Raw genomic sequence first — 12,725 nt, 5'->3', positions numbered from 1 at the left:
AAGTTCTGTTTTTAATAATCCGAATCCCTCAAAAAAAAAAAAAGTCAAATCCACGAGAGATAAATACTCTCTCGTGCAGTTTCACAGATCCGATTTCTCCAAAGCTTTATGTGTTATCTTCCCTTTTGAAGCGCCTGTTTATTTTCCAAGAAAATACATCAAAATCCGATCTTTTTCACTTTCTCCGAGAAAGTAAAGTTTTCATCTTTCCAGTTTTAGTTCAAACACACCAGAACAGAGAGTTTGAGCAAAAGGGTATCATCTCCAACGATATCTCGTGATTATGAAGAGAAAGTTTTCATTTTTTAAGTGAAGGAGATTTTGAGAAAATTGGTAAGTGCATTTTTCATTCTCTAGGATCTCTTAATCCTACAAATAATTTTCTTTTTCTTTTTTTGCGTCATTTATACCATAAATAAAAATAAATAAAATGGTATTAGCACTTCTGAAAAAATGGTGGCATTAAATGTTTGTAACTTAATGCGAAACCAAATTGCAATAAAGAAGAAAGAGAGATTGGCTCTACTCGCTTGGTCATATCTCTCTGTGTTTCAAATTAATAGCAGAGACAGTGATTTTTCAACAGCTTCAAAAAGTATTTGGCTTTTCTTATCCAAAGGTTGGATTTTTTCTTACAAGTGATCCTAGGTTGTCTTCTTCAACCTAGTAGAGGTTTCTGATCTACTGTTTTGTAACTCTGTTCTGTTTTTATTGTTAAGTTTAGGTTGAAGTTAATGGCTGAAGAAGGCTGAGTCTCTCTGTATCTGCTGATCAAGTAAGCTTTTTTTTTTATTTGTAGTAGTTATCTACTTTCGAGATTCTTCTTAAAAAGTCTTAAATCTTTGATTCATATTAAGGCTTTTCGTTTGGATTCTAGCTGTTAGATCTGTATATATTCCACTAGTTTTACATACCCTTTTGTTTTTATTATTAAGCTAATAGAGTTTTTTTTGAAGCTTTTTTATGGGATTCTGAGTTCTAGATTCTTCAGTCCTGCAAAATTCCAATTGTTTATTGTTATTCCTGTGAAAAAAATGAGACTGATTGATTGTTTTGAACGAAAACTTTATAAAGTTTAAAGCTTTATCCTTTTTGTCTCTTTTCTTCTTTCTATGACTGTGCAAAAGATTCTTCATTCTTTGTAGCTTGTAATACCTAGCCACACTTATAGAAGCTATATATAATTTGATTGCTATAAATCTTATAACACTAGGTGCAAGTAATGCAGAATAGGCTTGTTTTTTGAAACTTTCTTGCTTAGTATTATTGGGGGTTACAGCTTTTACCTAAATGTCTTTTTCTCCACATTTGAAAAAAGTTGGGGAAAGTGGTCATGGTAGACTGGTAGTGGTTGATTGCATCTTTTTTTGCTGTTTTTATTATCTCTTAGCTTAGACCTCATGATGATTTTTCTTTGGACTTGTGGGAAAGAAAAAAGAAAAGAAAAAAAGAATCTTTCACATGGAATAGTTTCTCCTCAAAGCTTGGTTTTGTTTCTGTCACAGTCTTCCTGGCCCATTGCTTCGTTGAACAACTATAGTATCCCTATAAGTCATATGGAGGTTGCGCCTGTATCTAACTTTGAGTGAAAGAGACTAGATATATTAGTTTAACTTTCATGGATTCCATACTCTATAATGAAGTTTCCTTATCCTTGTCTTCTCTTCATTGTTGTTCTCTGTTTCTCTTTTTATGAATCTACTTGATACTGATTTCCCCTTGGACATGTAGATTGGTTCTTTGACTGGTGCTTGAAGATATAGCTCTGGTGTATTGACTTCTCTTTCTGCAAGATTTACTCTGTTGAAACATGAGGGCAGGTAAAAATAAAGTCCCTAGCCTTCAAATATCTTTAGTTATTGAATCTTTTACTGTTTTGTAGCTTTTTGTTTATGATGGTCGTTGCATGTTAGATGAAAGGGTTCTTTTTTTTTAATTTTCAGATAATGATCATGCGGTTGGAAACTCGGTAGAGAGTTGCAAAGATGAGTCTAAGCCTCAGAACTATCCTGAAGAGAAGTGGGAGGAGGCAGAGCTAAAGGTCCCGGAAAATGGGAAGAGCGATAACAATGTGTGTGAGTTGTTCTATGATACAAGAACCGGCGAGGAATGGGATAAAGATAATGATGTCAACCTTTCTTGTGAGGCTGGAAAGAAACTAGGAGCTGATAATATCGATGCTAAAAATGCTTCTCTTGAGACAGTTGATCCTGTGATTTTCATGGACAAGAACGTTACTGCCTGTGACTTGCCCGAGATTGTAGTTTGCTACAAGGAGAGCACTTACCATGTGGTGAAGGACATATGTGTAGATGAAGGCGTGCCGGTTCAGGAGAAGTTCTTATTCGGCGAGAAAGGCTCAGTGAATTGTAGCTCAGATTTAAACCAGTGTGAGTCAGAGGATTTGGTGAAAGCAGACAAAGGAATAGAAACCAAGTCCTCAGAAGAAGACAGAAACAGTGAAGTTAATGATGACTCTGAGCTTTGTAATGATCATCCTAAGACAAACCAAGATGTTGAAGAATCTCCAAGAGAAGACTTTGCTGATGCTGAAGGTACTAGCAGTTGCAATCAAGATCATTTGATTGTGACAGGAGAGGAGGGCAAGGACTCGCTCACATCTGAAAGTTCTCATGAGATTGAAGTGGCTACATTGGAGAATAGTGTTCCAAATGAATCTAAAACTTTGGGAGATATTCTGTCATGGGAAGATGAACCAGAACCTCTTAACAACTTTAGTGATAGACGTGAAGAACAATCTCCACCTCAGCTTCAGGCAATATACATTTCATTGATAAACTTTCAGTTTTTCAATATAAAAAGTTTCTAACTTGCTGATGTGTGTGTGACTTGCAGGAGAAGGAAAGACATGAGCCAAAAGAAGCAGAGGAGGAGCTTTCCTCTGTTCCTACAACAACCTCTCAAGAACCAAATACAACTTTCTACGACCTTGAGAAGCCTGAAACTGACAATCAACTACCAAATTTGTTAGTGGGAGATTCTTTGGAAGACAACAAACTTATCTCCAGTGGATTATTTGGAGAGACAAGTTTCTCGGCAGCGGAAGCAGTTTCAATCTCAGGTCATATAACATACACAGGACCAATTGCATTCTCTGGAAGCCTCTCTGTTCGTTCTGATGCAAGCACAACAAGTGGAAGATCCTTTGCTTTCCCAGTGTAAATAATGCATATGAATCTTCATCACTTTTGATGCAAGTTCCTGAGAAAAATCTTTGTCTGAATTTGATGGGTTTTATGTGCAGATTACAGTCAGAATGGAACAGTAGTCCTGTAAGAATGGCCAAACCAGAGAAGAGAAGACAGAAAGGATGGAGACAGATTCTTCTTTGCTGTAGATCCTCTTGATGAACTACTTCAAAAGCTACTTTACTTTGAAGCTCTAGAGGAAGAAGGAGATATGACATTTTACAATATTTTTTTTTTAAAAAGGATGTTCTATATTTTAAATGCTGAAGTAAATATTTCTTTCTCTCTTTTTTTGGGTGGTTTATAGTTATGCCATGGTGTGTGTAGTTGGCATTTTGGAAGTAGTATTAACAGCTAGGTGTTTTTGAGATTGGTTAAAGATGCAACATGGTCGGTGTTATGTAACCGATGAGTTTATTATAACTTCATTTTCATTCATGTATGTGTCATGTGTGCATGCTTTTGGTTTAAGCTTTATCCTTCAGTGATTTATTTAAAGAAAAGTAGTACAACTTGTTGCAGTGGCCGTTGGTCAAACGTATCAGCGACTTGGGTCAGTCTATTTTCCAAGACATTTGTCTCGATTCTCGGCGATTTCGAGACCATGTTGCTATTCTATTTAGTAGTTACATATTGTAATGTAGGTTGTAATGTAATGACATACCAATCATTCATGTTTTGAAAATGCAAGTATTTTTCTTATTACGTTATTTCATTATTCTACAGTTTATTTGCCATACTAACCTATATTTGTTGATGACTTCTTCTTGGACTAATTTCAGAATCTAAATTATTGTTTATTTAGCAGAATTTGAATTAGTGGGTCATTCACCCGTTATTCAAGTTATTTATAATGTTATAATACTTGCACGGGGTCAATGATTGTGATTAGAGATGTCATGATGGAAAATAATGCCAATCTAATCATAACATTATATAAATACAAGCTCAACGTTGTAGGTAGTCATGCTAGAAAACTCATTGTTAATAATCACAAAATCGAAAACAAAAAAAAAAACTTAACAGGTTTTGCGTGGCCTGTTCTAGCTATGAGTTATTTTAATCCAATATACAAATCCGAGCGTATCTGATATTTGATTTTTCAAAACATAAAAACCATGATACGGTACGGACAATGAGAAATTGATTTACAAGCTTTTGGTTTAAACACATATCGACTGTAGTTTACTAAGAGCATCATTATTGGATGTCCCCAAAATCAAGTCCTTAACATATTTTAATCATAATTTTATGTTAAGAGATTTTGCTAAGGACATTTCAAAAATTGTAGATTATTGGTAAGACTTTTGGAAAAAAAAAAACAAAAAAATCTGTTCTTTATCTCATCCAACTCCTATTGTTAACAAAACTATAACTCATTCTTCATCTCATCCAAAAAATAAATGGCTCAGACTGGACTTTTAGTCCTTGTAGAACATTAAAGACTCCCTCAAGTGCCAACATTAGGAGCAGGAGTCGACAATGGTTGTCCATACGAGTATCTCCACTGACCACAAGCCTCACACTTCTCCAGCTTGTTTTCAAGCGTGCAGAACTTGCAAGACCAGACTTTGTGCTTCATCTCTTTTTCCTTTTCCTTTGGATTTGCTGCAGTGCATAGCTCGCATATCGGAGCCAACAACTGCTCCAAGAAAACAAGACATAAAACAAATTTAACCGAATAGATAGCATGAAGTCTCAATTCGAAAAACAATCTCAAGACTTACTGGGTTCAATAAGGTACATTCTGCACACTCCCACATTGCAGCTTCTTCTCTGCCTTGGTTTGCAGTGGATGGTGAAGTTTCTGATGATTTCATGAGACCAGATATCGGTTCATCTCTGGTCGCCTTGGAAGCACACCAGATGTCATCGAGGAAACGCCTTTCAGCAGATGTCATCGAGGAAACGCCTTTCAGCAGCCATTGCAGCAGCCTGGATTGGGGTTAGATGTGACATGCTTATTATGACCAGAGTTATCCTCGATCCTTAGGTCCTTTCTGAATCTAACTATAGTCTTTTTCTTTGTCGACATGCTTATTATGACCAGAGAGATATCAAGACACAAACTCAGCTAAACTCCATCACTCTCTGTCCAAATAATACCAAACCATAAATCAAAAATCTTTAAAACTCTTTACCTCAAAAACAGAGAAAGCAAGATACTTTCAATTCAAAGATCCATTATCTACTAGATGAAAGCATATTCAAGAAGTACATGTTTGAATAAAATCAAAATTTTGAAACTTTTTTTACCAGGACTTAATCAGAGTTGAGGGCAGAGATCTTTGAGCAGCTTTGGATCTTGAGAAGAAAGAAGAACTTGGAGTTGTGAAGGGTGATTATTGATGACCGACCTCTGCTCTGTCATCCACCAGTTTCTTTCCGACCCATCATCGCTGGCCGTCTCTGACGAAGCTCAATCACGCAAGCCTGCAATCGGCGGAGAAGCAGAGAAGAGGGGAGAAGACGACTTCACCTCAAAACGCGACACGTGCCCTTTAGGACGACCCAACAAAGTTCTTAATTAAGGTCCGTCCCACTAATTTCTTTTCTTTTTCTATTTATTTTTAGGCCCAAAACCTATTAGGACCCAACCAAGGACCAGCTATATTTATGGTCTAATGTCTTGAGTTGAAACGCTTTTAAAACGTGATAAGATCAGTGATGTTACCAAAGGTGTTTTGCAACAAACTAGAAAGTGATGTTCTCATCTTACCTTCATTTGGGTAGTGCTTTCAAGTAAGTAACTTAGGCGTGTGAATGTCAAAACGTGTGAGAAAGAGCAAAGGGTTTAGGCACATATGATGTGAATGCTCTCAACAACTTTGTTTATAACCTACTCGCTAAGAGAAGCACGTCAGTAACTTTAATCTAAATCCTTGAATGAGGTTCTAATTTCTTAAAATGTTGTTAACGTGAAGAAAATTCTACATAAAGAAATATAAACGATTTTCTATTCTAATATATATACATAAAGAAATATAGAATATACTATCAAAACTTTAACTTAGTTTAGTATTAAACTCTTTTACACCCTAGACCTAATGAATGGCAACACAATTTTTTCTAAAAACATATATACACATAGCAAACCCTTTGTTTCAAAAAAAAATGCACATTTAAATGTTTTTTTGGAGGATTTACACATTAATGTTGATTTAGTATTGTTACATTTCAACTTAAACAGCAAACGATGCTTCATTATGACCTCTTTCTTTACATTATGGAACATACTATGAAAAAGGTAAATGGACAAGGGTAGATAATTAGATATAGGACGTGTGGGATAAAGAGAAAAGAGACAAAAAATGACAGAAAGGCGAAGGCTCGACAAATTGGGTTTGATGAAGTATGATGCCAAACTTGTGTTTGTCTCAATACAGACAACCCCGAGAACGAGCCTCAATGGCGTGAACCCACTTTTAAACCTTTTCATAATAAACTTTTCGATATTTTTAATTAATAGTTTCTTCACCTTTTTGTGGAACTCTTACCTTTGTGTTTCGTGCACTATCTATCTCACATACACACACTAACATATTATATATGTGTGTGTGTACGTTCATTTTCGTTGATATAAAAGAAGAGGAGAAGAACAAAAAAAAAGATAGCACAAACAGAGAAACTTATCAAAGCTAAAATCACTTGATACAATGAAGCTAATTAGAGTCTCCTACTTGCTTTGTGTATTGGCCTTTTTATTGTTTATAACTCCAACATCTTCTCTGCAACTCCACACTAGCTACTCATCTCCGAGCCAAGGTAACTAAGTTTTTCAATTTTATAAACCACAAAGTTTTGAATATTAATTATAAACCACAGAGTTTTGAATATTAATTAAGGAATGGTTGAGGCGGATGAGTTGCAAGCGCGATTGTGTTAACTAATTTGAGTTACAATGATACAGCAGGTGTAAGCGAAAAGATTGTTATTAAGATGGCGCCACGGAAGCTCATGATCATCTCTAGTGAACACGAAAATGTAAGAGATTAGGCATATGTTTATATATGGAAAGTTTCTAATCAAATCTTATACGAGGAATCTCTGCTTACTATTGTTTGCAAATAGCAGGTGAGGAAGTCAGGAACTCATGAAGGTTCAAGCCAACAACCTCGAGTTACTTCTTCTTCTTCTGGTAAGTCAATCATTTGGAAATGATAAAGCTTTTTAGCAAATAAATTAATCATACATCTGTACATATATAAGCCAAACATGTGAATCATTGACCATGTCAGTATAAAATGTTAAATTATAATTATTTTTGATCTCTTTAGTTTGTATGAGCATCGATCTAATGAAATATAAAAGAAAAATAGGCGCCTCTTTGAAATATTCGAACTAAGAGGTTTTGTTTTGAATCTTGTATATATTTTATTTTTCAGGAAAATCTATGGACGAAAAGGAGAGGTTAGGTGACGAAGAAGAGGAGAAAGCTCTATCGAAATATCTATCGATGGATTATCCAAGGTTTAGAAGAAGACGGCCAGTTCACAACAAGTCTCTACGTCCATGATTTTTTTTAAAAAATTTCAATACAACTATTAATTTAAGCTAAGATTAATCATTAACTAAGTTAAGTTAGGATGGCTAAGTGGTTGGTATAAGAAGTTTTGGCGATATTATTGTAATTAAGGGACTATGTTCATGTTAATTCTTTTTATATTATGATGGTGGCCGACAAGATTTAAGCAAAACCCTAAGTCTCTGGTTTGGGGTTTGAGCTTATCTGATCTTCGTTTCATGCACTGTATCATGGTGGCTGGTTTGGTTGTATTTTTTTTTATCTTATATTGCAAGAGGAAAACGATGTTTGAGTTCCATTATTAACTGAGTTAATTACATGTATATGATTTGATCTAAAATAAGAAAAAGAAAACAGAAAATCTCCATGCGAGTTTTTTTTTGTGTTTTCATGTTTTTCCTAAAATTACAAGCTACAAAACTTAAACTAAGATTCATCATTGTCATGTTTGAAGATCTCATTTCCATTCAACACGACTTTCTTGATCGCAAACACGATTTTCTTTAGTAACAGCCGTTTTCTAGTGATTAGTGGAGAGGCTCATCTATCTTATATACTAATAAGGATCTCTTCCAACTATCGATGTAGGACACTTTGTGTCTAATACGCCTTCTCGAGATGATGGCTCGAGCGTCAATCTCGGAATGTTTGGGCAAGGATCGATGGGCTAATTTTAGGCCAGATCGATGTGGATCGGGTTGGAGTGCGTGGATCGGACTCTGATACCATGTTAAACTAAATTCACACTTAAAACCAATTGGTGATTAGTGGAGAGGCTCATCTATCTTATCTATAATAATAAAGTTGATTTGAAACTCTCCTCATGAAGCCACCTCAGCACATCCTATTCCAAATTGCGACACGTGGCAAGCAATGGGAGAACTTCTTATTATGTGTTTCACGCGTTTAATCTAGATACAATAGAGATGGGTCGATGGGTTTTTCTAATTCATTGGACCTTAATACTTTCATATGTCTGGCCCGCCTATGTTTTAAGATTATGTGTGAGCTATTCTCCTGTGTGCCACCGTAACTCATCGTTCACCTTCTTTTCCGACGAGATTTTCTGTAATGTTTCTTTCTTTCTTAAACTTCTTCTTTAATTCAATCATTAAATCTTACCCACCTCTCCTCCCACTATTTCTCATTTATTTGAAGCATTTTGATTTTAATATATGTATGTGTGTTGTTTATGAACATTTTGATGCATTTTGATTTATTATTATAGATAACCAATTCGATTGAATATTCATTACAAAAAATAATTATTCAATGAAACGAACAAATTAACAAGTCGTCTCTAGAAAAGAAAATGGACCCGAACAACAAACAAAGAATATGGTAATTACTGAATATTTTGTCGATGTTGGAGCAACACTGGATCAACCAATTTCGGCTCCTCAGAAACCACCATTGACGACAAGGATGAGCTTAGCCGCGACGAATCCCGAGACTTCTTCATAAGAAGCTCCATAAACCCGATAACATTAGATCAACCAAATCTGGCACCTCAGAAACCACCATTGACATCGAGAATGAGCTTAGCCGCAACGAATCCTGAGATTTTCCCGTAAGAAGCTCCATAAGCCCGACAACAAAAGAATACACATCTCATTTTTGCGTAGGCTTGCTTCCAGGAAGACAAGCCTCAGTGGCGCTGATGGTGATGAGACGCGTGAGACCGAAATTGGAGATGCAAGAGTCAAGAAAGAGTCGAGAAGGAAGTAGAAGGCTTGATGTACCAACTTTCTTGGGCTGCATTCATGCTAGCCCATGTGCCACTCCTTTTGCGATCTTTAGTCGCATTGACCATGTTAGGAGAAGCAGAAGCAAAGTCTTAAAACGCTGGGCCTTTACACTTTCACAAGAATGTAGGCGGTATTGAATACATATTAGTTCAACAACTACATAAACAATTTGGTTAATATTCAATGGAGGAGCCAGAAAGTTTTTGGACCAGGATCAAAAATAATAATTATATTACCTTCCTAATTTGAAACTTTTTATTACAGTTTCATTCACAACATCTTTAAATATTTGTTTCGACTGAAAAATCTTATTCTAACCAATTACCATATTGATCAAACTAAGAATGATAAAACCATTTTGATGTATTTTTACGAGTCATGCTTTAAAATAATGACCATAAAGTTGATAAAGTTCCCAAGTTAAATATTTGTGTTTTACCTTATCTCTTTGATTATGATGATATTACAATTTTTGTTTTCACCAGGATCATTTAGATAAATTGGTCTATTATTTATCTATTTAATAAAAAAATTAGGCTATTTCTGAATATGAAACTAGCTGTTAAAAATATTCAGATTATAAACATCAACCATAAATATTTTTGTTGAATTTCTTTAGTCAAAATAATATTTTTAACGAATCATAATCATCTTTGGTTTGATAAATAAATAATCAAAACACCAAAGTATAAACTAAAAAAGAACCTAATTTCAAATTCATCCAAACCATGCTTCTAGAACACGAACTCTCGCGTTTGTCAAAGAAAAGAAGGTTTTTTATTAATTTATTTTTAATGTTCCAGATAATAAATTAAAATACTTGGGCCTAATATAATTTAGGATTAAATCTAATATGTAACTAAGTTTAGAATAAAAATGTATTATTGATTCCAAAGTTTGTTTTGCAATAGTTGAAATTGAGATAAAATTAATACAAATCCAAATTTTAACAAATAAATGATATAAATGTATTAGTTATATAATTTTGTTTTTAAAATTTAATGTTTTAATTATTTTTGTGGAGATATATTTTAAGTGGAGTCAATTTTTTTTTGGGATTAATGCATTTTTACTTAAAAGAAATACAAATGTCTTTTAAAAAGTAGTAGGGTCAACTCACTCCACTCCTCCTTTATTGCTTCCGTCCATGTTAGTATTTTTTTTGACGATATTATGTTGTTGCAAAAAGGTTTCGAGTATCTCTGCATAGTCCATTGTTCCATAAGAAATATATAGCCAACTATGTACCAACAATACAAACATTTGGCTGAGCTGCAGGTTATAAACCATGTTTCAAATACTTGGGTAAATGTATGCATTCGACTGCATCCAACACATGTACACGTTGTTCCACTATCAACTAAGCTAAATTATATTTTCCAAATTATTGGTCACCAAAATTCTCGCAATATATTTTTGGATGTGTTCTTAGTGAAAAATATAAGGTAGCAAATTTAGGTACGAGATCTCAAACAACCATGATCGATAAAGATATTTTACTATAATAATCTGATAAAGTTACTCTAATCATTTACAACGGAGGCTAAGCAAAATAGAGTATCTCGCTGAAACATTAGGGAGAGTGTCTAATACATAAAATGAAACAAAAACAAAGGTATAGCTCGCGCGGACACACCACTAGTATACTAATAAGGATCCCTTCCAACTACCGATGTGGCACACTTTGTGTCTAATAAATACTACGTAGAATCTGCATATGAATCAAATCATATAGATATTATTTTCATTCAAATATAGTTTTTAACAGCCGGGTTGCTTCAAACCACCACTTTCATGTGGACGATCGATATCAAGATATTATAACAATTATATAGAAGATGTTTGCAAGACATGGAACAATTCAGCATACATTATATATACTTCGATTGATATCCATGTAAAGCCGTGATTAATTATTGCAGATTTGCATAATACTTTTCACTAACAATTAATATCTAGTCTTTCCATTGGCATTGTCTGTTGGTTTGCTTGTTAAAGAGCCTTTCGAGAAACTCAGAACTAGCTAGAATTTATAACATAAGTTATGAATCTAGCTAGAATTTGACCCAAAAAAAAGTTATGTATATGTATAACTTTGTCTTGTTGTATTTTGCTTATACCTTATATGTGCTTAATCAATCTAGATATCTATACCGATGCAAGAGAGAATTAAGACTGTGCAAAATATCCATAAAATTTGATTCAATTCTTATTCATCTCGATCCGAACAAAAAGATCATATACATCCATAATTTTATGAATCAAAGCAAATATTATTATGTATTAATATTTGTAAGAAACGAAAAAATTACAAATACTAATATTTTTAGAAATAGATATTTGATCTGATACGTTATATGCATATATAAATATATTTAAATAATTTCATATATAACTTATATAATATTATATTTTATATAAGTTATAAAATATTTTTATTTATTATATTAGTTATTATAATTTTAAAAGGTAAGTATTTTTTTTTTAATTTTTAATAAACCACTGTAATAAACATTATTATTTTATATTATTTTGGAATTATTTATTTATTTTTGATTATTATTTTATTTGTACTGATCGAATCCAATATATCAGATTAAAACTATAAAAAGTTAGATATCTAAGACACCGTTTATTATTTAGACGTAACATATCGAATCACGAATAAAACCAAAAATTGGGATATTCAATATGTGCTTGGAGAACATACAAGTCTATAATTTGCACACTTATAAAGGTAAAACTAAACCGAATTGAACCAAAGAAATGGAAACTTAAAAAAAAAATCCATATCGTTTTTGGGGATGAATTGAATCTAAAATTTGAAATGATTTGTTTTTAATGAGTTTTTAATGATTATAAATTAATCTAAAAATTTAGTGCAATTTTTGTTAAAACTATAAGATTTGGAATTTAAAATTTATAACTAAAAACTCATCTCAAATACTCTAGAAACACTTAAAACACTATAAAAATTTTAACTTAAATTTTGTTCAATAAAAATGAATTTTGTGGTGTTTTATGAAATGATAAATTCAATAACACTAGATTTTAAAATATTTTTTAAAATTCATGTTTAAGTAACAGTAGTATTTATTATTTTTAAATAAATCACCTCCAATCAAACATCCCCTTATTGAATCCTTATGAATAAAATAAACCGTACCAAAAAAACTAATCATAGAGATACCCAATCCGGTTAAGCAAATATCAAAATATCGTACCGACATCGTGGTTGAGAAT

The 12,725-nt window shown here is 33.3% G+C and overlaps 3 protein-coding genes across 6 annotated transcripts; 2 read left to right on the top strand and 1 right to left on the bottom strand.

The window, feature by feature from the left end:
* LOC108848654 (uncharacterized) lies at window positions 1-3,645 on the top strand. The gene is made up of 6 exons (XM_057007986.1): window positions 1-333; window positions 725-775; window positions 1,732-1,820; window positions 1,944-2,805; window positions 2,841-3,179; window positions 3,266-3,645. Exons 3-6 carry the CDS (start codon window positions 1,811-1,813, stop codon window positions 3,366-3,368), a joined length of 1,314 nt encoding a protein of 437 aa, XP_056863966.1. The 5' UTR covers window positions 1-333; window positions 725-775; window positions 1,732-1,810; the 3' UTR covers window positions 3,369-3,645.
* An 836-nt stretch (window positions 3,646-4,481) lies between these two features.
* Window positions 4,482-5,732, bottom strand: LOC108852466 (uncharacterized). The gene is made up of 3 exons (XM_018625970.2): window positions 5,466-5,732; window positions 4,937-5,300; window positions 4,482-4,851 (listed from the first exon to the last, which is right to left on the bottom strand). The coding sequence occupies exons 2-3, from the start codon at window positions 5,108-5,110 to the stop codon at window positions 4,660-4,662; spliced, it is 366 nt and encodes a 121-aa protein (XP_018481472.1). The 5' UTR covers window positions 5,111-5,300; window positions 5,466-5,732; the 3' UTR covers window positions 4,482-4,659.
* Window positions 5,733-6,687: 955 nt separating this feature from the next.
* LOC108839052 (protein GOLVEN 6-like) lies at window positions 6,688-8,035 on the top strand. 4 transcript variants are annotated; one of them, XM_057007318.1, is made up of 4 exons: window positions 6,688-6,974; window positions 7,123-7,193; window positions 7,281-7,347; window positions 7,595-8,035. In XM_057007318.1, the coding sequence occupies exons 1-4, from the start codon at window positions 6,866-6,868 to the stop codon at window positions 7,723-7,725; spliced, it is 378 nt and encodes a 125-aa protein (XP_056863298.1). In that variant the 5' UTR covers window positions 6,688-6,865; the 3' UTR covers window positions 7,726-8,035. The 4 variants fall into 4 exon arrangements, with proteins under 4 accessions (XP_056863298.1, XP_018467396.2, XP_056863299.1 ...); XM_018611894.2 differs by having other exon boundaries at window positions 6,696-6,974; window positions 7,120-7,193; XM_057007319.1 differs by having other exon boundaries at window positions 6,699-6,974; window positions 7,284-7,347.
* The last annotated feature ends 4,690 nt before the right edge of the window (window positions 8,036-12,725 follow it).

This window comes from Raphanus sativus, chromosome 4, assembly GCF_000801105.2.
Source record: "Raphanus sativus cultivar WK10039 chromosome 4, ASM80110v3, whole genome shotgun sequence".
Taxonomy (NCBI): Eukaryota; Viridiplantae; Streptophyta; class Magnoliopsida; order Brassicales; family Brassicaceae; genus Raphanus; species Raphanus sativus.
The sequence above is the reverse complement of the archived record's forward strand: the minus strand, read 5'-3'. Positions and strand labels throughout refer to the sequence as shown.

Bases quoted from the DNA above. Each gene is read 5' to 3' on its own strand.
- LOC108852466 (XM_018625970.2), bottom strand. From the start codon at position 5,110: ATGACATCTGCTGAAAGGCGTTTCCTCGATGACATCTGGTGTGCTTCC. The intron at 4,852-4,936 runs GTAAGTCTTGAG...TTCTTGGAGCAG, and splicing joins AATGTACCTTATTGAACCCA to TTGTTGGCTCCGATATGCGA.
- LOC108848654 (XM_057007986.1), top strand. The intron at 2,806-2,840 runs GTTTTTCAATAT...AACTTGCTGATG, and splicing joins ATTTCATTGATAAACTTTCA to TGTGTGTGACTTGCAGGAGA. The intron at 3,180-3,265 runs GTAAATAATGCA...TTTTATGTGCAG, and splicing joins AGATCCTTTGCTTTCCCAGT to ATTACAGTCAGAATGGAACA.
- LOC108839052 (XM_018611894.2), top strand. From the start codon at position 6,866: ATGAAGCTAATTAGAGTCTCCTACTTGCTTTGTGTATTGGCCTTTTTA. The intron at 6,975-7,119 runs GTAACTAAGTTT...ACAATGATACAG, and splicing joins CTACTCATCTCCGAGCCAAG to CAGGTGTAAGCGAAAAGATT. The intron at 7,194-7,280 runs GTAAGAGATTAG...GTTTGCAAATAG, and splicing joins TCTCTAGTGAACACGAAAAT to CAGGTGAGGAAGTCAGGAAC.